The sequence below is a fragment of the Panthera leo genome, chromosome B3 (genome assembly GCF_018350215.1).
Source record: "Panthera leo isolate Ple1 chromosome B3, P.leo_Ple1_pat1.1, whole genome shotgun sequence".
Lineage (NCBI taxonomy): Eukaryota > Metazoa > Chordata > Mammalia > Carnivora > Felidae > Panthera > Panthera leo.
In genome coordinates this window covers 130,843,083-130,866,071 of record NC_056684.1, presented here as the reverse complement: position 1 = coordinate 130,866,071, position 22,989 = coordinate 130,843,083, and the positions used below count along the sequence as shown (strand labels likewise).

Below are 22,989 nucleotides of genomic sequence, written 5' to 3'. Positions count from 1 at the left end.
TGGGTGGCACCGACTGGCAGTGGGGCACATTGGCTTGAACGTATTTGTGGTGTAGATTATTTGCCTGCGGGGCTGAGTAATGAAAAAATTCCAGAAATGGAGGTGCAGGGTGGATCTGAAGGAGCCCATGAAACCCTGAGGTTTTTTGCCCACATGCAGTGACACATGCTCGTTGACCCAGAAGGGCATGTCTAACCCCAGCTTACTGGGGTAGCTCAGAGTCAGTGGAGACACAAAGCTGCTTCATAAAAGCTGCCAGATGAGGAAAAAAGGAATTGCTTTTTAAACGACTTGATATATTTGCTGAGATCACAGAAGTTCAGGCCAGCAACAGATGTATTCACCTATCTTTTTAAAAAGAGGGATGATCCCTGAGATTACCTCTAGGAAGTTTAAGTGCATGGAGAAAAATACCCAACACATCTAAGAAGTAATGGAATCATGAGTGAATAAGCAGCTTGGTGTTGCCACAAATAAATCATCCAGAATGGGTCTGAAAGCTATTTAAAATTCACAGTGGAGGGGAACAAAGTCACTGCAATACATCTTGATTTTAGTAAGGCATTGGATGCCACGTCACAAAATTTTGCTCATGAAATTAATTGACACTGGTGTGGATACGAACACTGTCATAGCGATTGATAATTTTTAGGGGGTCTGTAAACAAGGCACGGTGATGAATAATAGTGTGACATCCAGCCAGAGGTAGTTGATTAGTAGGGGTGCCAAAGAGATTGGTGTTAAGCCTGATCATATGCAACAATGTTATTAATGGTTTCAAAGGGAAAGTAAAGAGAATGTTAATGAAATTTGCAAATTATACAAACCGGGGTGGTGCTGGAATAAATCCAATAAGAATGATGGATAGAATTTATTCCAAGAGATATAGACAGGTTCAATATATGGGTAATAAACAGCAAAATGAGATTCATTTTCAAAAAATGCAAACTAGGATAGATCAGGGGAAAAAATGAAAGAAAAAAAATGATTCCTATAAGGGCACTAAGAATTTACTTAATTTGCAAGATGCTTCAGGGTCCTTTTTAGCGGGGCACCAACCTACCTCCCTACCTCTCTGTCTGAGTCATCTTTTCCTTTGTTGCCATCCCCTTGCACCTTGCTTTGCAATCCCCTTGAATGGTCTGTGCTCTTTGATACCTCTATGCTTTTGCAAATACTGTTCCTTTTGAGCAAATGCCTTTTCCTTTTATTTCTGTGTGTAAAATCTGATGCGGTCTTCAGGTCTCTTACTCATCGTTCATCTTCTTTGTAGTATGGTTCTCTATGCCCCCGAGAACCACTTTGTCCGCTCAATGGCCATCTCGCTTGGTAAACGCTTTTATTGGGACTCTTGCCTTACCGCATTGTGACCACGGAGAGGGAGGAAGGGCAGTGGCTAAGCACATGGTCTTCAGGGTCAGAGCCAGGAACCCAGCCTAAGTGCCACATCAACCACTTATGGGCTGTGTGACCTTATTTGAGTTCCATAGGCCTTTCCAAGCCTCTGTTGTTCGGGCTATAAAGTGGGCATTGTCTTAATCAGTTTGGACTGCTATAACTGAATATCATAGACTGGGGCCTTTAACAACAGACATTTATTCCTCACAGTTCTGGAGGCTGGATTCTGAGATCAGGATGCCAGCATGATTGCATTCTTCATGGAGAGAAAGAAAGCGAGATCTTGTCTTCTCTTTCTTTTTATGTTTTTTATGAAAAAAATTTTTTAAAATGTTTATTTATTTGAGAGGGAGAGAGAGAGAGAGAGAGCAGGGGAGGGGCAGAGAGAGAGGGAGACACGGAACTCAAAGCAGGCTCCGGGCTCCAGGCTCCGCACTGTCAGCACAGAACCTGATGCAGGGCTGGAATTTATAAATTGTGAGATCAAGACCTGAGCCGAAGTTGGATGCTTAACCAACTGAGCCACCCAGGCACCCCTTGTCTTCTCTTTCTATAAGAACATTAAACTCATCATGAAGGCCTCATCCTCATGATCGAATCTAACCCTAATTACTTCCCCAGAGCTCCACCCCAAATACCTTCACATTGCGAGGATTTCAACATATGACTTTTGGAGGGAGGGACACAAACATTTGGTCCATAGCAGGCATTTTGCAAGGATTTAATGACATATATATAAAAGAGTTTGGCCAGTTCATAAGCTAGTTTTCACTGGCAAGTATGATTGTTCTTAGTAATAATGTTTGCTTAAGCCTTTAAAAAAATTTTTTTTTGAGAGAAAGAGATCACAAATGGGGAAGGGGCAGACAGAGAGGGAGACAGAATCTGAAACAGGCTCTGTGCTGTCAGCACAAAGCCCAATGTGGACCTTGAACCCATGAACCGTGAGATCATGATCTGAGCAGAAGTCAGATGCTCAATCGACTGAGCCACCCAGGCACCCCGCCCTTTGGTCTTTTAAATCCATGAACTCTTTGAGGTCAGGAAAATTATTCTTATTCTTTATACTCTTCCTAGTCCTTCATACAGTACCTGGTACCTTGCAGGGCTTTGAACCAGTGGGCCACACATTGGCATGAGTTCTTTCTGAAGCTATTGGAGCTGTTCCTTTTGCTATCTGTATTTTGGGTTTAGTAGAGAAATGGAGGAATTAGATAATTAAGCCCCTTCCCAGTTCTTTTTACAGGTGTTTCCAGGAAAAGCACTGACATTTCACCTGTGAGTTAGGTACTGTTTCAAACATCCGGTAGAGATTTCCCAGCTTCTTTCTAGTGGGATCATGTCTGAAGGAGTATGATCAAGTGTGGGCCAGATGGAACTAGTGGATGGGCTGGGGAACAAAAGCCACGTTAATGGTCAAATAGATAGTCTGGGAAGCAATGGGGGTGAGGTAAAGGCATTGGGAAGAAGGAAACACTGCCGTTATCTGATATGTGGGGCCTCTCAAGGTGGGAGCATGATCTTGAAACTTCATAAGTCTTGAAATTAACAGTTTTGACAACAAAGAAAAAGAGTAACATGATGCCAACATGCCTTCTGACTGGTAGAATCCCTCTGGCTTTGGATTAGTCATTTTGGGTGAAATTCATGGCCCTTACATGCATTGCATTACTGAAAATATAGATATGAGATCCCAGGTAGGTTGCAGCCAGCCATTTCCTGAGATAACAGTGTGCATTGTTTGACATAAAGATATGCTAGAAACTACGCCAGCTTGCCCATATTTGCTCATCAATTCCAGCCACTGTCCCCACACATTTGCTAGAAATCTGGTATTAGTTAGTCCTTGCTGAGTAACAAACAGCTCAGCTAATGCTGTGTGATAAACACAGGTTTCAGTAGGTCAGCTGTAGTTTTCCCGATCCAGGTTAAATTTGGCTGGGCCAGGCTAGACTCCAGCCAGGCTCATATCTACTCACGTGGACTCTTCGGGTATGCTCTTCTCATGGGAGATGACAGGACCATAGGAAATTGAATCAAACCACACGAGTCCATTGAAAGCCTCTCTCAGCTAAGGAACATCAAGGAGGCAGAGAAGTATACATAGCTTACACCACTGGGGGATACTGTAGTTACATAACAACATTGATGTGTAATTCTATAAAATAGAAGAGAATGAAGAATCGGAAACAATAATGCAAGAAATACAATCACCATCCCACTTCTCATCTGTTGTTCATGCTCAATTAACTGGTGATAAAGTTTCCCATCCAATTCTTATCCTCTACCAGCCACAACCACCAACTCCAATCTAACCTCTGGATGTGACTCTATTTTTGAACCTTTCTTTAATGACACCATCCTCCAGCTATGATGGCACTGGCCTCATGGACTGTCTGTGTCTTCACGGAAGGCACTTGGAACCCAAGGACCCCTCTTCAACTGCCCTTACCACCCCTATCTTGGAGAGTCTCTGGGTTCAGATGGTAGGGCTAGAAAGAAGCTGTAATTTCTCATTAGCTCTGGTGAACTACCACTCCCCTAATTGACACTGAAGAACGAGGTACATATTTTACAATGTTTTTAAAAATGTTTATTTATTTATTTTGAGAGAGAGAGAGAGAGAGAGAGAGAGATGGAGAGAGTGAGTGAGATTGGGGGAGAGGCAGAGAGAGATGATCCCAAGCAGGCTCCACACTGTCGGCTCAGAGCCCAACATGGGGCTCTATCTCACAACTGTGAGATCATGACCTGAGCTGAAATCAAGAGTTGGACGCTTAACCAACTGAGCTACCCAGGCTACTGCCTAGAAGGTGCATATTTTAATCAGAATTTCCTGGACTATCTTTCAGCACAGCCTGGCATTACTTAAATAGCTCTTTCTGGTTAAGTCAGGCTGATTTCAAGGAAATGTTCTCAAACTTGACTTTGGATTCAACATTGGGTACAGATTGAAGAAGAAGAATCAGTATTTCAGAGGGATAGAATGGTATTTAGAAACAGGAGTTCAGAAGACTTTCTAAGTTTTTAACTTACTCTAAGTTCAAAGGTTTAGCCTCTACTAGTTGGGAGGCCAAAAAATAGAGGCTGGCACTCAGTTGGTGGGCAGGAAAATCTATCTGTTTTGATCTAGGACCCAGGGAGTTCAGTGATCCCTGAGAATTTCTCTAAACTCATTATGTTCTTTTCTCCCCTTCACCCTTTGTGGTCATGCTCCACTGACCTCTGCTTGTCCTCAGACCCACCAAACATCCACGCCTCAAGACGTTTACAGGTGCAGTTAGTTACCTCTGTCTTGAATATCCTTCCCTGACTTGACTGGGCTAGTTCCTTTGCCATCTTGTTTCCTCCACTTACAGGCTCCCTTCTCAGAGAAGCCTTTCTTGTTTACCTGTGTTGTATAGTTTCTAATTGCTTCTCAGATGCACTTCCCACCCTTCTCTACTCTGTTCCGTGTTCTGGGAGACAACACCAGGCTTCCTCCTGGGATCAAAAGTCAGGGGTTGAGAGAGGTTCAGGGTCCTTATTCCTTGAGGTCTCTCTCTGATGAGTCCCATGGGTGCTCTGTCATCTCTATCAGAAGCCACAGTCAACAGGATCTTTTCTGCAACTGCAGAAATCTTCCTTCCCCTGCTCTGTTGGGTTGGTAAAGGTAGATTGCTGGTTTTCCTCTTGCCTGCCCTGCCAAAGAATTTTACCACTCCTGCTACTCTTTTCAACCTTCCTCACGCTTTTTAAGCAAGTAGTCTTTCTCTAAACTTTCCTCAATTGCTCTGATTATGTTTTCCATCTGCTATAGTACTCTATCCAAATACCTCCTTGCCCCCATTTTTTCCATTCCTTTCTTTCACACCTTACCTTCCCCTTTATGAACTTTTATGTAGTGTTAAGTTTTATTTGTTTACTTGATTAATACATGTGTCTCCTCCTGATGGTGAGTTCCATGGAGATAGGGACAGGGCTTTATTCATCAGTATATAGTCACCACCTGGTACTTTGTATCTGGCTCAAAAATGTATTTGTTGAGTGGGCAAACAAACAAACAAACAATGAATGGATAACAAGACACTAATCAGGTTGCCAGAGAAGAAGTGTTATTAATTGAGCAATTACTATTCGGCAGGTACTATGCTGTGTGCTGTCCACACATTACCTCTTTCACAGCACCCTGTGGGTAGCTGAGACGAATGTCAGTGTTATAGAAATGAGGAGACTGGACTTCTGGGAGGTGATGTGGCTTTCCAGGGGACACATAGCTAGCAGGTCGTGGCTCCAGGATTCAAACCCAGTTCTGTCTGACTCCGGGTGCTATGGATTTAATCACTGCACTGAACTGGCTGGGCACTCGCAAGTCGCGTGGGTTCCAGTAGCCAACCCCAATCTTCTGTTTGGCTCCAGTGGAGAATGTAACCAGTAGCTGGATCAAAACTCCTGGTCCCCCCAGGGCTGCCAAATGGACTGTTCAAGCACATTCCGACTGTGCAGCTGATAGAATCCCCATCATTTATTTCTCTCTCGTCAGTGAATAATAGAACCTGGCTTACGGAGGTCATGGGTAGTTCTCACCTAGTAGATTCTGTCTCCTGTCTATTCTGTGTGTACCAAGGATGTATTTAATGATTTGCTCTTATGTATATAGAACATGTGAAAAGAGGTTAATTCCATACCAAACAGAACACCTGTCAAGAAATTAGGGCCTTAGTTTTATAAATCCCCAGCCTCTCTTTGATTATTGCTGTAACTCATGCAGACAGCAGATAATCTCTAAATTATACAGAGCTTCATGATTAAAATATTTTGCCCCTTTTTAATAGTTTGAGAAGAAAGAAGATGTGGCTTTGGAGGCGTGGTGTCAAATTAAGCAGTAATAGAGCCGCAGAGGAACATAATAAATATGCATAAAGACACTAAAAAAAGCATTTCTAATAGGTCCATACCATAGGAATTTGCTATGTGTGAAATTGAAAGACTTCCTAGGGAAAATCCTTGGCCCATTTGCTTTTAAATTCACTTTTTATGCCCTTTTGTTAAAAAAAAAAGTTTTAAGCTCCATTATTCCCTTGCAGAGGAATCTGATCAAAGGAACATTCTTGGAGCTCTAGAAAACCTTTGCTGAGGGCAGGTACCCACCAAGCCCCCTGCCGGCCCACAGTTAGGGTGGAAGACATCGTTGCTCTGGTTTTACCTCTAAAGACCAAGGCTATCACCCCAGGTATAATCAATCAATGAGAAGAGCTCAGAAATAGTTATCGAGGCCATCCGGGCTAGGCTTAGCAGGAGAGAGAACTGAAAGATAGCAACAGGCCTGGGAGAGCTCATAATTCAGCCAGGGACACTGGATGTCCATCTGTTGTGAGGGGATGTCCCAGAGATTTGTTCAAGGAGCAAAATCTGGGGAGTCCAAGACTGACAGCAGACTGCCAATGGGGATGACTTTTCAGAGCAGGTGGGTCTTACACCTGGCTGTCAGAGATGATCTGGAGTGTCAGGAGGGAAGGCAAGGGCTCTTCAAGTGGAGCATGTTGCCCTTAGAAGTTTGGAAATGGGTCTGCTGTGAATAAAGCTTCTTGCTGTGGTGAGGCCAGCACAGGGGCTATGAAAGGGTGTTTTCAGAGCTGGTCGAAATCCTGATGCCACTTTAGCTGTTTCTGAGATGCATGTCCTTGGTTTTGCCTGCAAATCTCAATTTTCATCTTCCTAAGATATCTGGATGGGGGAATGTTGGAAAAGACAGTGGAGACTGAAAAAAAGAATTTTACTCTTCAGGATATTCTGTCTGTTCTAAGAAAGCCAACAAATTTGCATGTGGTTCAAACTTTTTGCCCAAGATTGATCACAGTAGTGAAATCACTTCCGTGGAGAGACAAAGCTTCCAGAACTTTTATGCATGTTATTTAAGTATTTGGTAACTTTATACAATTTCAATAGCTTCATAAGTTGAGGTGGTGTGGTGGATTTATTTAATGTTTTCTCCATCTTAATTCAAACATTAACGTTTTAGAAAAGTATCTTAGACTACTTAAAGATCTCCAAAAATGTTGTCTGGGTTCTCCTGGTGTCTGGGAATTTGGGCTATATAAAGGGCAACTCTGTAAACAGACTTGACTATCAGATAAATATATCTTCATTTTGTTTGAAATCTTTCGTGAAGGAGGTTGATTTTCAGCCTTTGTGAGTCAGATCACATTTTGATAGCAACAAAGAAAACAAATGAGCTAATATGACCCCTGTATTTTTCATCTTGCAAACCATGAGCTGAACTTTTACAGTTAATGTCTTGCTGAAGTTTGCCCATTTTCTTTTTATCTAGAGGCAAAGAAGTGAGAAAATAATGATTTATTGAGCAACTTCTACATGCTCTGTGCTAGGGGGTTTACAAGTGATTTCTTGTGTAGTTCTCAGAATGACAATCAAGGGCAATACTACTTTCATCATCTACAAAATGGCATAATAATAGTGCCTATGTCTCAAAGATGCCATTAGGATATAATGAGATAATGTCTGTACAGTATTTAGCTTAATGTCTTCCTCGTAGCTATAACCATTACTATTACTATTATTATCATTTTAATTTTATTTACCTCACCAATGTTATCCAATCAGTAGGAGCTAGGATAGAAGCATTCTTATAAAAAGGCCAAAAATGATTCGTATCTGTAAGTAAGATGGGGAAAATTAGCTTACCTATTTATTATGTGCAAGAAATAGGCTTGTATTTAAAGGCTTCTTCACAATTCAGTTGGATTTGGGTGAATCCGAATTTAGCACATGTTTACGCTCAGACCTTGGTTTCTAGTATGATTTTCCAGGAAAAGGATCCAGGGCTCTTTGGAGCAATGGCTGATTCTAGGTCTGGGAAGGAAATTTACAGGACGAGCCTGGGTCATCTTGTAGTGTTAGAAAGTCAGAACATGCTCAAAAACAAAAGCAAAACAAAACAAAAACAAAAATGAATCCCCACCACAATGATGGGAGTATGTCAAGGAGACATAGTAGCCAATAGAAAGAACCTCCAATGGCCCAATCTGGAACAATATGAATAAGAAAATAAAATACTATTGAATTATAACCCAAAGTATAAAATAAATATCCAGTAGTCCGTATTGACATAAATGATTGAATAATTAAATAAATGGAGGAGAAGAAAAAACCTGTACAGAAGATTAATTAAAAGATTAATTAAAAGATAAATTAAAAATAATTTATGTAGATTCCTTGTCCTCAAGAAGGTGGAGTACAGCTCCCCACTCCTTAAATGCAGGCTGTGCATAGTGACTTCCTTCCAAAGAGCACAATATGGAAATGGGGAAAAAAGAATGATTTTACAGAAAGTAAACTTGACAAAGAGTACCTCCGCCAGGTGGCCAAGGTCAACAACATCGACAGTGATAAGTCACGTTAGTAGCAAAGATGTGAGAAAACTGTCACTTTTCCTCTGTGGTCTTCCTCCCAAATACCTGTAACTCCAGTGTAATCATGAGAAAAACATCAAGCAAACTCCAGCTGGGGACATTCTATGAAATACCTGATCAACACTACTCAAAACTGCCAGGGTCAGCAAAAACCAAGTCTGAGAGATGATTACTGCCAGGAAGAACCTAAAGATACATGATTAAATGTAATGTGGTCTCCTGGATGCTATCCTGGGAAGGTGGAGGAGGAACCTCTCGGGTTCCATAGCTCTTTCCATGTCAGACATTGAGCTGGGTCACCAAACATCTCTTGGTGCTGTCTTGCTAAAACTCGCTAAATCTGGCCTGTGAAGAGCTGGAGAGGGCCAGCTAGTGGGTCTGATCTGTGGTGAGACTCAAGTTCCCAGTAGAAAGGTTATTCTTTTGCTTGAGAGCCTCTTTCCACAAGGGCTCGATTATAGGGAGACAGATCAATAGGGACACCCTTGAGAGGGAAGAGAGGTACTATTAATAGTTACAAGGGGAGAACCAGAGGAAGCCAGGGCTCTTCCAGGCAAACCTGGATGTATGATCAACCTACATATCAAAACATTCACAAGACTGGGAGAAAGTTTTGCCCCAACCATGCTGTTTCTGTGAAGATCCTTTGGATGAGCGAATGGACTCTTTAACCATCCTTTCCCTTTTTTCTCAGAACTCTGCATATATCAATCCCTGCCTATATTTGCCTGACACTTACATGTAAATGATCTTGCATTTGCCCAGGTAGTTCAGTATTGAATATTCTTGTGTTGAATGTGAAAACAAAATGGACATCTCTTGACAACTGATAATTTTCTTATTTCCTAAAGAAGTTTCAAAGAGTAAGCACTTTGAGGATAAAATGGTAAGTGGTTTGATGTGTGGGGATGAAGGAAGTTCAGCAAGCTTAACAGGAGGAAGGAAACGAGTCCAGGAAAGGATGCTGGTTCTCTCTTCTGTGCTGTTCAACTTTCTGGCACTTTTAACTTGTAAGGCACTGGTGTAATTTTCTGCTAATTCACAAAGTTCCTACGCAAAGCTTTCTTTATCCAGTTCCACATATTACAACCCAATCAGCCACATTTCAGGGGCTGCAATTGATAATTAGCCATTATCCTTCTACATGTCAACATTGAAGGGAGCTGGGTGCCAAAGATAAGGATAAGCTGAACTGACAGAGTGCTGACAAGCCTCAGAGGTGTGTGGAATGATAACAGCTTTGCCGATTGCCCTCTCCAGTGGTGAGGCATATACCAGGTTGCCGAAAGCAAACTTTAATATGGAAACTCCTTTTATTCCTCATAAAATGCACTAGATTAGAGGAGAGTGAAAATGGTTGTAAAAAGTGAAGTGCCTCCAGGCACTGCTCCTGTGTGAAAGCTCTCTCCCCATAGGTTTGTTATCTTTGACACATCCTGATGGTACCTGACTTGGAAATTAAAGTTGCTGGCAGGCAGGACAGTTTTACTCGAAGCTTTATGTGCCTTAATCAATGGATCATTGAGATATCAGATGACTGCTATCTAGATAGCATCTAATATACTTGTAGAGAGCTTAGGTGGGTCTTGATTTCAATAATTTAGGATTTTAGGTGGCTAAGTTATATATCTCATTTTAGAAGACAGTGCCGTGGTTAATTTTATGTGTCAACTTGACTGGTGCCCAGGCATTTGGTCAAATATTATTCTGGGTGTGTCCGTGAGGGTGTTTCTGAGTGAGATAAACATTTAAGTTGGTAGACCGAGTAAAGCAGATTGCCCTCCCCAGTGTGGGTGAGCCTCATCCAATCAGTTAAAGGCCCAAATAGACCAAAAAAACTGACCCTTCCACAAATAAGAGAGCAATCCTCCAGTCTAACTGCCTTTGAGATGGGACATTGGGTTTTTTTTTCCTGCCTTTGGACTTGAATTGAAACATCAGGCCTTCCTGGGTCTCAAGTCTGTGGGCATTCAGCTCAGAATTATATCATTGGCTCTTTTGGGTCTTAAGCTTGCTGTTCGCAGATCATGAGATTTTGTTGGCCTTCATAATAACATGAGCCAATTCCTTATCTGTCTATCTATCATCTATCTATCTATCTATCAATCATCTACCTACCTATCACCTACCTATCCATCTATCTTTCCTATTGCTTCTGTTTCTCTGGAGAACACTGGCTAATACAGATGATGTTAGTTTGCTAAGGCTGCCATAACAAACTACCACAGACCGGGTGGTTTAACCACAGAAATGTATTTTCTTACAATTTTGGAAGCTGAAAGTCTGAGATCAAGATGTTGACAGGGTGCCTGAGTGGCTCAGTCAGTTCAGTGTCTGACTTCGGCTCAGGTCATGATTTCATGGTCTGTGAGTTTGAGCCCCACGTCGGGTTCCGTGCTGACAGTTTAGAGCCTGGAGCCTGCTTCGGATTCTGTGTCTCCCTCACTCTCTGCCCTTCCCCCTGCTCATGCTCTGTCTCTCTCTTTCAAAAATAAATAAGCGTTAAAAAAATTAAAAAAAATTTTTTTGACAGAGTTGTTTTCTTCGGAAGGCTTGCTCCTTGGCTTGTATGAGGCCACCTACTCCCTCTGTACAGTTCTGTGCCCTTATTTCCTACTCTTACAAAGATACCAGTCATATTGGATTAGGGTCCACACTAAGTGACCTCATTTTAACTTAATCACTTCTTTAAAGACCCTGTCTCCAAATACAGTCACATTCTGAGGCACTGGGGTTTAGGGCTTCAACATATGAATTTGTGAGGAGAGGCACAATTCAGCCTATAACAAAGACACTTTGTATGGATTCATGAGCTTCAAAGTCAGGCCTTGATGCTTTAAAAGTAAGTACTGGAAATGGCTTACATAGAAAAAAAAAGAGAGAGATTTTTAATCAGGGGGATTATGAGGCCAAACAACCTTTTCTTTAAAAGTCTGTGCTATTTTCCTTAATGGAAACAGTTGAAAGGATAAGGGTGGTTGAATGACTCTAGAGATACAGCAAGCGAGGAAAGGATATAAAAAAATTGCCTTTAGATTCCTAAATGGTAAGTAGAGAAATTGCAGCAGATTGCTCGAGGGCATCTCAGCTTAGAAGTAAAGGCTTTTAACTGTGTAGCTTCTCTGTGAACTTCCTGTCATAAGATCCTTCTTAAATGGGACACATACATTAACCTCTTGTATTAGTTAGGACTCCTCAACCCAAAGGTGACAGAAAGCAAACTCAGTCTGCTTATGGAAAAAAGGAAATTTATTGGCAGGAATCTGGGTATTTGGGGGAAGATGAGAACAATCAGGCCACAGGAAAGATAAGGAGACCATTAGCCTTAGAAATGACTACAAGCAGGTATTCAAATGACATTAAGGCTTTCTCTTTGTCTCTGAATTTTGCTTCTTTCTGTGATTGGCTTCATTAATGTCTGTCTCTTTCTCCCTTTGCTTCCTTTCTTTCTCCCTCTTTCTCCACCAGATTAGGGAATACCCACCAATAATTCCAAAGCTTTACATCTTTGGGCCTTACCTACCCAGAGAATCATGGATTCTCTTTGAGATCTAATTATACACTCCTGGGAAGGACTCTGGTTGGCTCTGATTGGCTCATACGGTGGCAAGTATCTGCCCCAGACCAATGAACTGTGACCAGTGGGCAGGGTTTTGTTTACAAAATGGCTGCTTTCACAGTGGGGGTGGGAGGGAGGAGGTTACCAGATAAAGGAGAATGGGCAAACAATCCTAGTGTTATCCTCTACACCTTGTGCTCCTAGTTTTTATGCCTTTTAGAAAAATGACTTTTAGATTATTGATGGCTTCATATTGATGGGACTCTTAAAACTTTTGAATGAAAAATTCAAACCATAAACAATTCGATTTCTACAAATTAGGAAACATTCTAGCATAGCTGTGATGGATAGTCAAGACACCTGTAAAGTTTCAAATTTTGCTAAAACCAAACTAAAAAAACCCAAATCAGCAGCAGTAGAGTATCTATTCTTCAAGGAGCTTTCAAAAAAGAAAAATGGAATTAAATATTTGTGGAAACAACATCTGATGTCTGTTAGGGTGACATATGAATAGATGCCCATATGTTTTGTTACCTACTCCAGGACAGGTTTGAAAGTAAAAAGGAGGCACTATTAATAATTATTCGAGGAGACCATGAGAACATAGTCACTCTTGCTTACATTACCCATCTATCTCTTCTTCCAAGTTGTCTACTTTTCCCATTAGAGCCCTTAACATATTAATCATAGTGATTTTAAATCCCCTGTGTAATTCCAATATCGATGTCATATCTGAGTCTGGCTCTGATGCTTGCTTTGTCTCTTCGGACTGTTTTCTGTTTCCTTTTATAGCATGCCACGTAATTTTTGGCTGAAAGCCCAAGGTGTTGGTTAACAGAATCAGAAGTAAATGGGCCTTTAGTGATATTTTATGCCAATTTGAGAAGGCATTGAGTTGTGTTTAATGTTTGCTGTAGATCCAGGCGTCAGAAACCTCAAAGTCCTCTAGTGACCTTGTTTTTATCTCCCTCATTGGCTTTGGGCTTCTCTAAGTACTTCAGAGAGAGTCTATGTCTTACAACTCTTTCGGTTGCAATCCACTCTTTATACTGATCCCTTCTGGTCTGGTGGTCAGGTATGTGGGAGGTGAAGCATTTTGTAATCTTTTGGTTAAATCTCAGTTTTTTAGCAGGCTTGTGTCACAGGGCTGTGACCTTCATGAGTGTTTCCCAACCACTCATGACCTCCTTCCCATTCCTGACTAGCTGAAATAGGATGACTGGAGAGAGAAAATGTCTTACCCCCAAGTGGGATACACCTCTGGTAGTCTTTTCTCCTGGCTTTTTCTGTGGAGAGTATTGACAATGGCTATCTTCCCCCTTTTCCTGTCAGAGCCATGAGGGGATCTTTCTTAGATCTTCACCATGAGAATCTAATGGGGCTCCAAGAGTAAAAACCCAACAATGTGTCGGGGCCCCCTGAAGGCTGTGGTCCCTAAGAGTTCCGCACTCTGATGCTAGTGCATCTAGCCTCCAGCAATTTGTAAAAATTACCATTTAAGTGTTTCTATCAGTTTATGGCTCCAGTGGCTTCTGTTGCACGTAAACGGATCCCTGCAGTGGCTCTCTGGATCCACCCATCTCTTTAGATTTTAGGTCGCGGTTTGCCCTGAAACCTCAGTTCTCTGATGGGACCATGACAAGTCATTGATTTTCAGGCTTTTCAGCTCTTTATGGTTGTAAAGAGAAGAAGGACAGTTTCCAAGCTCTTTACATGTTAGAGCTAAAACCAGAAGTCCTTGAACCTAGAAGTCTTTATATTCTCATGATAAACTATGTATCTAGTGAGGACAAAGTAAAGACATTTTTTGACATGTGAGGATTCAGGGGTTTTACTACCCAGAGAGATAATATGAAAAACATATATATTCTGGAAAAGTTACAAAGGAATTCAGACTTCTGTTTCTCAGAAAATGGAGTAGACACACTTTCTACTTTCCCTACTAAGTACAACTAAAAATCTTAGACATTAAATATAAAACAAACATAAGAAGACATTGAAAGCTGAAGAAAAGAAAGTAGGCCAGACTCTTTTTTTTTTTTTTGGCCTTATATATCCCAGGAATTGAAGAAATTGGCAGCCCAGCAACACAGATGGGAGAAGACAAAAATAAAAGTCATGACCAAAGCCTTCTCTGTCTAGCAGAAGGTCCAGGATGAGGGCAGTCCAGTAAGACAGAAAACTTTTAGACAATAAATAAAGCATGAATGTCTTAGATTTATTTTACATTGATGCACATGTTATAAACCTTGACATTGGCCATATAAAGTTAATGACATGTTGGACTGAGGGGGAAAGGAGACAAAGATTGGGAGGGTGTGAGGAGACACTAAGGCAAATATGGGGGTCCTGTTCCATCACCATCACATATTGTCTAAAGTTAATGGGCCAAGATATTGTGTAAAGCCAATGGTTCAAAGACTCAAAATGCATAAGTAAGATTTGTGAATATAAATTAGAGAATAAAAAATATGGCAGAAATACAGAAGACACAGTATTGGAGGCAGCGTGAATGAACTCAATCTCTCATTTTCATTGCAGAGAGTCAATATATCATGCTTAAAGTTAGCAAATTAAGAAATACAGTGTATGCACCCACTTAGTATTGTGGAAGTAAGCCCATAAGAATTACACAGGAGCACCTGGGTGGCTCAGTTGGTTAAGTGTCTGACTCTTGATTGCAGTTCAGGTCATGAACTTGTGCGTAGTTTTGGTATGGAGCCCTGTGTCAGGCTCTGCACTGACAGCATGGAGGCTGCTTTGGATTCTCTCTCTCTCTCTCTCTCTCTCTCTCTCTCTCTCTCTCTTTCTCTCTCTCTCACTCTCTCTCTTCCCCTTCCCCATTTGTGCATGCTCTCTCTCTCCCTCTCTTTCTCTCTCTTTTTTTTTCTCTCTTTTTCTCAAATAAATAAAAAAAACTTAAAAAAAAAGAATTATACAAAAGAAGGAGTTATTACCTCTGAGGAATGGAACTCTTGGTTGAAGAGGGGGAAAGAAAACTTAGTTTTTTTTTTTTTAAGTTCATTTATTTATTTTTACATAGAGAGCACATTTGAGCAGGAGAGAGACAGAGAGAGAAGCAGAGAGAAAAGAAGACAGAGAGAATCCCAAGAAGGCTCCACACCATCAGCATGGATCCTGATGTGGGGCTTGAACCCATGAACCATGAGATCATGACCTGAGCTGAAACCAAGAGTCAGACACTCAACCAACTGAGCCATCCAGGCACCTCAGGAAAACTTAGTTTTTAGCTTTTGAGCAGGTCTAGTAATATTTGAATTTGTATTACTATATGGATATATTTCTTTTATATTTATATTTGCTAGTAAGTTATTAAAAACAGAAATGAAAATTTTTACATAAAGACTTCCAAGGTCCCGGAGACATTTATGAATTAAGGCCTAAGTCAAAGTACTTGACAAGCAGGTTTTTGGAGGCAAGTTTATTATAAGTTTGCAGATGCTTTAGCCCTAAAAAAGTGAGAGTAGGGTGTATATTCTGGTTTCAGAGATAACCCGAGGATTTGAAACTCCTCCCATATTCCTCACCATATATATCAATATATGTAGTAGCTAATCAGAGCTTCATATCAGGCTCCCAAGAAATCAGTCTTTTGAAGGCTCATGATTTAAGCCAGAAAACGGATCTGCTGCTAGGAATTGAGATAAGTGTCAGGAAGGTTTGTTGGACTCTAAACCCAGAGAAGGCAAAGGCATGTCTTGTCTAACTGTGGTCAGCTGCAGGGCGCTTAGGTATTTCATGGTCACTCCTAGTAATGATTAGACAAAGAGACACACAGAGTGTGGAAGTGACATGAATGGGAGGGTAGAAGTTTAGTTTCACCATCTAGTCCTGTGAGAGACCCAGGACACTGACTCTACACTACTTTTGGAGAGAAGACAACTGATGTGTGACATGCATTAAAGTGATCCCAGCAAAGCTCCATGAACCTGTGTATGGGGCAGGTGCTTGCAGCACAGGGGTGCAGTGGAGGGGTGGAGGTAATGAGGATCCCATCGCAGAACCTTTTTTGAAAAATGAAAGTTTTCCCACTTGGTTGAGCCTTACTGATCTTAAAGACCACTTAAAATTTGCATTAGCAGATGTTTGGAAGTTTTCTGGTGTGTCTGGAACCATGACGAACAAGGAGACATGTACTAACTAACACACATATACATGCACAAATGCAATGTGCACAGAGCCTCATCTTGGGCAATATTGGGGTTCCTGAAGAGACTGTATGTTGACTTTGTCCTTCAAATTCTACAACTCAGAGTCACAAAGAGATCAGAGTCTGTCAGTTGCAGCACTGGACATTGAGAAGTGAACTTGAGGCCCAAATGGGCTTCCCCTCCATTCTCTGTCTGGTCTCTTCTCTACCTCCCATTGAACCTGCAACCCAGACACAAGGATACTTTCTCTCACTGGCTGACTGCATGGAGGAGGGGGGCTAGTTTACAGTTAATGTGAAAACAGGCCAGAGAGTTGGAGAGATGGAGAAAGATGGATGGAGCCTTGGGACTTGGCTAGTAGGCCTACGTGCTCTGTCCCAACCAGCCTAACCAGATAAATGACCCCTCCTTATGAGGAAGAGGAGTAAGGGGGTGGGGAGAATGGTAATGACTTTCCCCCCTGTTCTTCCAAAAGGGAAGACTTTTTCTGTTTTAAGAGCCTATAGGCAGGTGTAGGGGAGGAAAATTTTTCCTAAACCCTATTAGGGTCCCTGCCTGCATCTGAAAATAAAACTGACAAAGACAGATCAACAGGAGAAAAACATTCAAATGTTAATGTATATTTAAACATCCATGGGAGCCCTCACAAGAAAATGAAGATCTGGAGAAGTGACCAGAGCAGGAAGCTTTAATATCTGTTAGACAAAAAACACATATTTGTGCAGAATTGACAAGACAAAGGGATTGGGCTGGGGGTAGTAAATGGTGAAGAAGTAACCAGGAAGGTAAGGGTTAATTTAACCAAGTTTGTACAGATTTCTTGGCCCCAAATTCCCATCTCTGGTGATAAGAATGTCTTCCCTTCTCCTTGTACAGGCCACATACGTTTCCCAGAGGAATTTTATGACTTATTTCAGGGAAGAAGGGCAGCAGATGGTGGGAGAGGTCAGAGCGAAATTCTTGCTTCTGACATTTAAAAAAAAGATGCCTTCAACTTAAGATATTTAATATGCCAAGGTGCTACACATTTTGAAGTAGCAGGTCCTGAACCCTAGCGCAGGAACTTAAGGAGAGAGACTGGGTCTCAGAGCCAGCAGATGGCTGTATGATGTGCTTCAAGCCTACCTATGTCTCGTACATAGCCAATATGTTTGAATCAGCTCTGTTGACTGGTAAATGATATTCACGTCTTTCCCCACAAAGGCACTTTCTTTTTTTAAGTTTATTTTATTTATTTTGAGAGAGAAAGGGAGAGTGAGCACGCACATGGGCACAAGGGGAAGAGGTATGGGGAGAGAGAGAATCTCAAGCAAGCTGTGTGCTCTCAGCACTGAGCTCAACATGGGGCTCTATCTCACGAACTGTGAGATCATGACATGAGCCAAAATCAAGAGTTGGACGCTTAACCAACTGAGCCACCCAGGAGCCCCCAAAGGCAATTCTTAATAAGAGAAAGCTGAATATTTTATTTTATTTTAGTTTTTTAAAAGTTTATTTATTTGTTTAGATCAAACAAGCACGAGTAGGGGAGGGGTAGAGAGAGAGGGAGACAGAGGTTCCCAAGCAGGTTTTACACTGCCACCACAGAGCCTGATATGGGGCTTGATCCCTTGAACTTTGAAATCATGACCTGAGCCATAATCAAGAGTTAGACGTTTAACCAACTGAGTCACCCAGGTTCCCCAAGAGCTGAATATTTTAAAAATGATAAAGGCTAAGCCAGGATCAGACTTTGGAATGTTTTGCTTTTTCACTCCCAGCTCAAATCAATGAAACCCTAGACAGTTAAAAAACAAGGATGCCCTCCCATCTTTTTATTTAAAAAAACATTTTTTTTAACGTTTATTCATTCTTGAGAGACAGACAAAGCATGAGTTGGGGAGGGGCAGAGAGAAAGAGGGAGACACAGAATCTGAAACAGACTCCAGGCTCTGATCTGTCAGCACAGAGCCCAGTGCAGGGCTCGAACTCACGAACCGTGAGATCATGGCCTGAGCCCAAGTCTGATGCTTAACTGACTGAGCCACCCAGGCACCCCAGCATTTTTTTATTTTTGAGTTGATGTTGCCCACCACCACCACCAAGAAATAGATAGAGCACCTTTATTTTTACATTTTAATCTAGTAAAGAAAATGTAATCAGATAGTAATTGTTTGCTTTATACTACTAGATTTAGAAGGTCAACTCCCCCAAAATGTAGTGTAAAACCATTAATTAAATGTAAAAAAAAGAGATTTCTGTTGGCTTATGTTATCCTATTCAAGCCTTTTCTACCCCTTTAAATATTAATGACTTTTGTTAATGATGGGATGGTTATAAAATAATATGTGTTAGCATTTAGGACAGAAAAAATTATTATTGAGAATAGCAATGGTAAAGAAATTAATCTTAAATATCAACCCTAGTTAGCTGTTAGCAGTTTACTCAAATGGTGCCTTGAGAAGGATTCTGAAGCTGCATATGGGATTGATAAATTGTGCCTGCCAAAACCAGGAAGGGGCGGTATTAATACTATGTTATTATTGTCATCTCTGTTTTGGGAGAACCCCATGAAACAATTGTATCAGCCATTTCCTGACATTGAATTCCATATCAGTTTCCTCATTTGTAAAATGACAATTAGATTGGATAAATGGTTTTCAAACTGTGGGATAAAAGTTTCACTGCGATGGGGGTGCATTGTGGAAGCCAAGGGAATTATTACTGGCCTCCTATCCCTCTTTTAGCCAGAGCTCATCCATTTTTTATGTTTTCATGTTTTACGTATTGGCTTCCATATCAACATTTGCTTGAACAAGTGTTCTTCATGTAAAGAGGTTAGAAAACTAGTGGATCGCTAATATTTCATCATTTTTTTCTATGATTTATTTTCTCCATGTCCTTCCCCACCCCCCACCCCCAACCCCAGTAGAACTGGGTAAGCCAGAAAAAAAAAAAACTTCTCAGAAATATAGCATATAAGTTGGGTCTTGAAGGATGAGTAGGAGTTCACCATGAAGGGTGCATAGATGTGGATGTGTGGTTATTCCAGGATAATAATATTTCTTTTTTAATTTTAATTCTATTTTATTATATTTGCTTTTTGAGAGATAGAGAGAAAGGGTGAGACAGAAAGAGAGAAAGGGAGAGAGGGAGGGAGAGAGAGAGAGAGAGGCAGAGGACAGAAAGAGAATCTTAAGCAGGCTCCATGCTTGGCATGGAGCCTGATGTGGGGCTCAATCCCACGACCCTGGGATCGTGACCCGAGCCAAAATCAAGAGTCAGATGCTTAACCGACTAAGTCAGGTGCCCCAGGATAGTAATATTTCTAAATTATCCATAAATCAAGGACCAAAGAGCAAAGATTAAAATTCAGAGAGAGCTGTGAGTAGCTGCCAGGGTGGCCCTCAATGGATGGCCACAGTATGGGGCATTTGGGAAAGCCTAGAGTCATTATCAGACAATGACTCAGGCTGTTCTAAGACCAGATGTATAAAAAACACAAATTTATTAAAGTACAGAGGAGATGATTAATTGTCAAGTCCTGGATTATTCAAAACTCCTTCCCCAAATTCATGAGCCAAACTGGTAATCAGAAGACTATTCAGTGAGCCTGAGATAGCTGCTTTTGACGGAAAATTCATCCTGGCCACCGGAAGGTCTGCTGAGCCTCCCTGGATTACACGACAGTCCACCTCTCTCACCTGCCCTTTCGGTGCTGGTTAAACCCTCACCGATTATTGCCCTGGACACTCCTGACACATGGAGACTATCCAGTTAGCATCACGATTGCTTTTGAAGGTTTCTGAGCCCCTATAGTGAGATGGCCAGTTTGGTGGGACTGCTGGCAACAGGTGCTGACTTTCCCACCCCTCACTCCAACAAGGGGCGCTTGATCTCTTCATTCAGGAAGCACCTTATTGCTTCTCTGTATATGGCTCTCAGTCTTTCATGTTGCCGTCTTCCCCCCCTTTTGTGAAAAATCAAAAGTTGGCTCTGATCAGCTGACATGTTCACTTTCCTCTTTTAGGAGCCTGCGTGCCTCAGTCCCACCTTCTGTGCTGGCAGAACAGAGATTGCATCTGACAGTGGCTGGAGGGTATCGCTGCCCTGCTTGTTCTTGGAATGACTGAACACTCTTCTCTCTCTCTGGAATAGAACAACGGCTCTAATTTGAGTGGTTAAGCCCATTTAAAGTCAGAGATGCAAACTCTCGCCTTATAAATTTTGATGGGGCCCCCTTTTCAGGGAGCTGTGTGCACCATATGTTCCAAGGTATAATTACACAATTGTGGAGTTTGGGGTGAAAGCAATAACTATAATTTGAAGGGGAATAAGGCAGAGTTTCAGTTTTGGCAAAGGGGCTTCCCTGATTGAAGATGGCAAATGTGGCTGGGCGCGTCTAAGGGGGCTGCTTCCACCAGGAATCATGCTCAACCCCCAATTACCGCGGGATGTGAGTGCAGACATCCGCTGAATCTTGATGTAATTTATTACTCTTGCTATTCCAGGGACTGTGCTGATGCCGTGGATACACAGGCACACATTGGCTCCTTTTCTGTTTCCCAGCCTCTAACACTTTGCCAGGCTGCCCCTGGCCAGTCTGGGGTTGAAGTTAAGGCCAACAGGTTGCTAAAGGGTGGGAAAATTCTTACTGACTGTAGTGGGCACATTAATGGCGCCCCAAAGACATCCCCATACGAATCCCTGGAGCCTGTGAATATGTTATAGCTGGAATTGAGGTTGTTAATCATCTGAGCTTGAAATGGGGGAGATTATTCTGAATTATTTAGGTGGGCTCAATGTAACCACAAGGGTCTTTCTAAGAAGAAAAGAAAGGCAGAAGAGAGACTCCAAGTGATATGACGTGAGGAAAACTGGCCATTGCTGCCTTGGAGGGTAGAAGGGAGTCATGAGCCTGGGAATGTGGGTGGTCTCTAGAAGCTGGAATAGAGCAAAAAACTCTAGACTCTTTCCTACAGCTTCTAGAAAGGAACATAGGCCTGCTGGCGCCCTGACTTTAGCCCATTGAGACCAATTTGAGACTTCTGAATTTATAAACTGTGAAACAATAAATCTGTGTTGTTAGAAGTCACCAAGTTTGTGATGATTTTCTTTAACAGCAATAGGGAACTAATACACTGATGCACTTAACTAATTCTGTGTGAGTTGGCCTCTGCCTTCCTTGGGCTTGGCAGTCAACAGCTGATTCTTCTTATGGGGTTGCTTTCCTATACTTTCTTCCCCCAGAGAATTCCTCCTCCTTTCCACAGACCCCCCACCCTACCCCTCAACGCATACCTTGACTAGCGGTTCCTTACCCGTTTTTCCCTTGATATGGTGAATGCTTGTTCTAGTTGGTTATTTGGGGCTCCTTCCTCGGATCTTAGCATTTCAAATGTCGTTTCATGAGGTCTTCATTATTAGTCACCCTTTTGAGCCCTCTTGCTAGTTCTTTTTTTTTTTTTTAACGTTTATTCATTTTTGAGAGACAGAGTGTGAGCGGGGGAGGAGCAGAGAGCGAGGGAAACAGAATTCGAAGGAGGCTCCAGGCCCTGAGCTGTCAGCACAGGGCCTGATGCGGAGCTCACGCTCATGAATTGCTAGATCATGACCCGAGCCGAAATCAGATGCTTAGCCAACTGAGCCACCCAGGCACCCCAAGCTAGTTCTTTTTCATGTGGCTGGGATATGGTGAACAGGAAACCCTCATGACTCCTCAGTACCACCTTACATGCAGGTACTAATATGCTCTTGTCACAGTTAGGGAAAAGGAAGCCCGAAGAGTTTATTCATTTATTTTTTTTCAAAGCCACGCAGCCAGTAAGTGATAGAGCCAGACCAGCATGCTGAGAAATCACACACAAGCTGCTCCCTTCCTAAGGATGCCCCGTCCTTCCCCGACACGTCCCAGCCCTCTCTGTTCCTCACGACCTCATTCAAGTACCTCCTCCTTAGAAATTTCCCTGATGGCTGCAACCTTTGCTACGTTTCGTCTTCTGCCTCTCTTCCGAACTTCAATCGCTGAGTGTGGCATGGACAGCTTGCCAATCGCTTTATGTGTATTAGTTTGACCTCCCAAGTCAGAATGAAAATGCCCATAAAAATGCAAACACCTCCCCAAGAACAAGTGACAGCTTGCAGCTCCGGTGCTTCCCAAATCCAAGCAGGACCAAAGAGACGTTTCTTGCTGCCGGAAGCCTGGGACCCAACGAGACGTGGCTCCGATGGGACCGCACACTCCCGGTTGCATTGCCAGCGAGAGCACTTCTCTGGGCCTCTAAAATGTCTGTCTTCCGGTTAGCGTGACTTTATAATTTTCCCCAAGAAAAGCTGGTAGTTTTCTTGGAAGAGAGAAACGGTTTGCCTCAAAGAGGCATTCAACTCTCCAAATTTGCCGAGACGGAAAACTGCCTGGATATTTAAAGTCAAGTCCTCCTGCCCCCACCTTCTGCTCAGGCCAAGGGCC

The 22,989-nt window shown here is 42.1% G+C and overlaps 1 protein-coding gene across 2 annotated transcripts in view; it reads left to right on the top strand.

Annotated features, from left to right (window-relative positions):
* Positions 1–21,578, top strand: part of GALC (galactosylceramidase) — a 150,884-nt gene extending 129,306 nt beyond the window's left edge. The window contains exons 17-18 of one of the 2 annotated variants that reach the window (XR_006203988.1): positions 20,551–20,795; positions 21,032–21,578. Coding sequence is in view for 1 of the 2 variants with exons in the window: in XM_042943994.1 (XP_042799928.1) it covers positions 20,551–20,649 (99 nt within the window). In the remaining variant the exon portion in view is untranslated. Of the gene's footprint in view, positions 1–20,550 lie in introns of both variants that reach the window. The other variant, XM_042943994.1, reaches the window with a different exon arrangement.
* Positions 21,579–22,989: the final 1,411 nt, after the last annotated feature.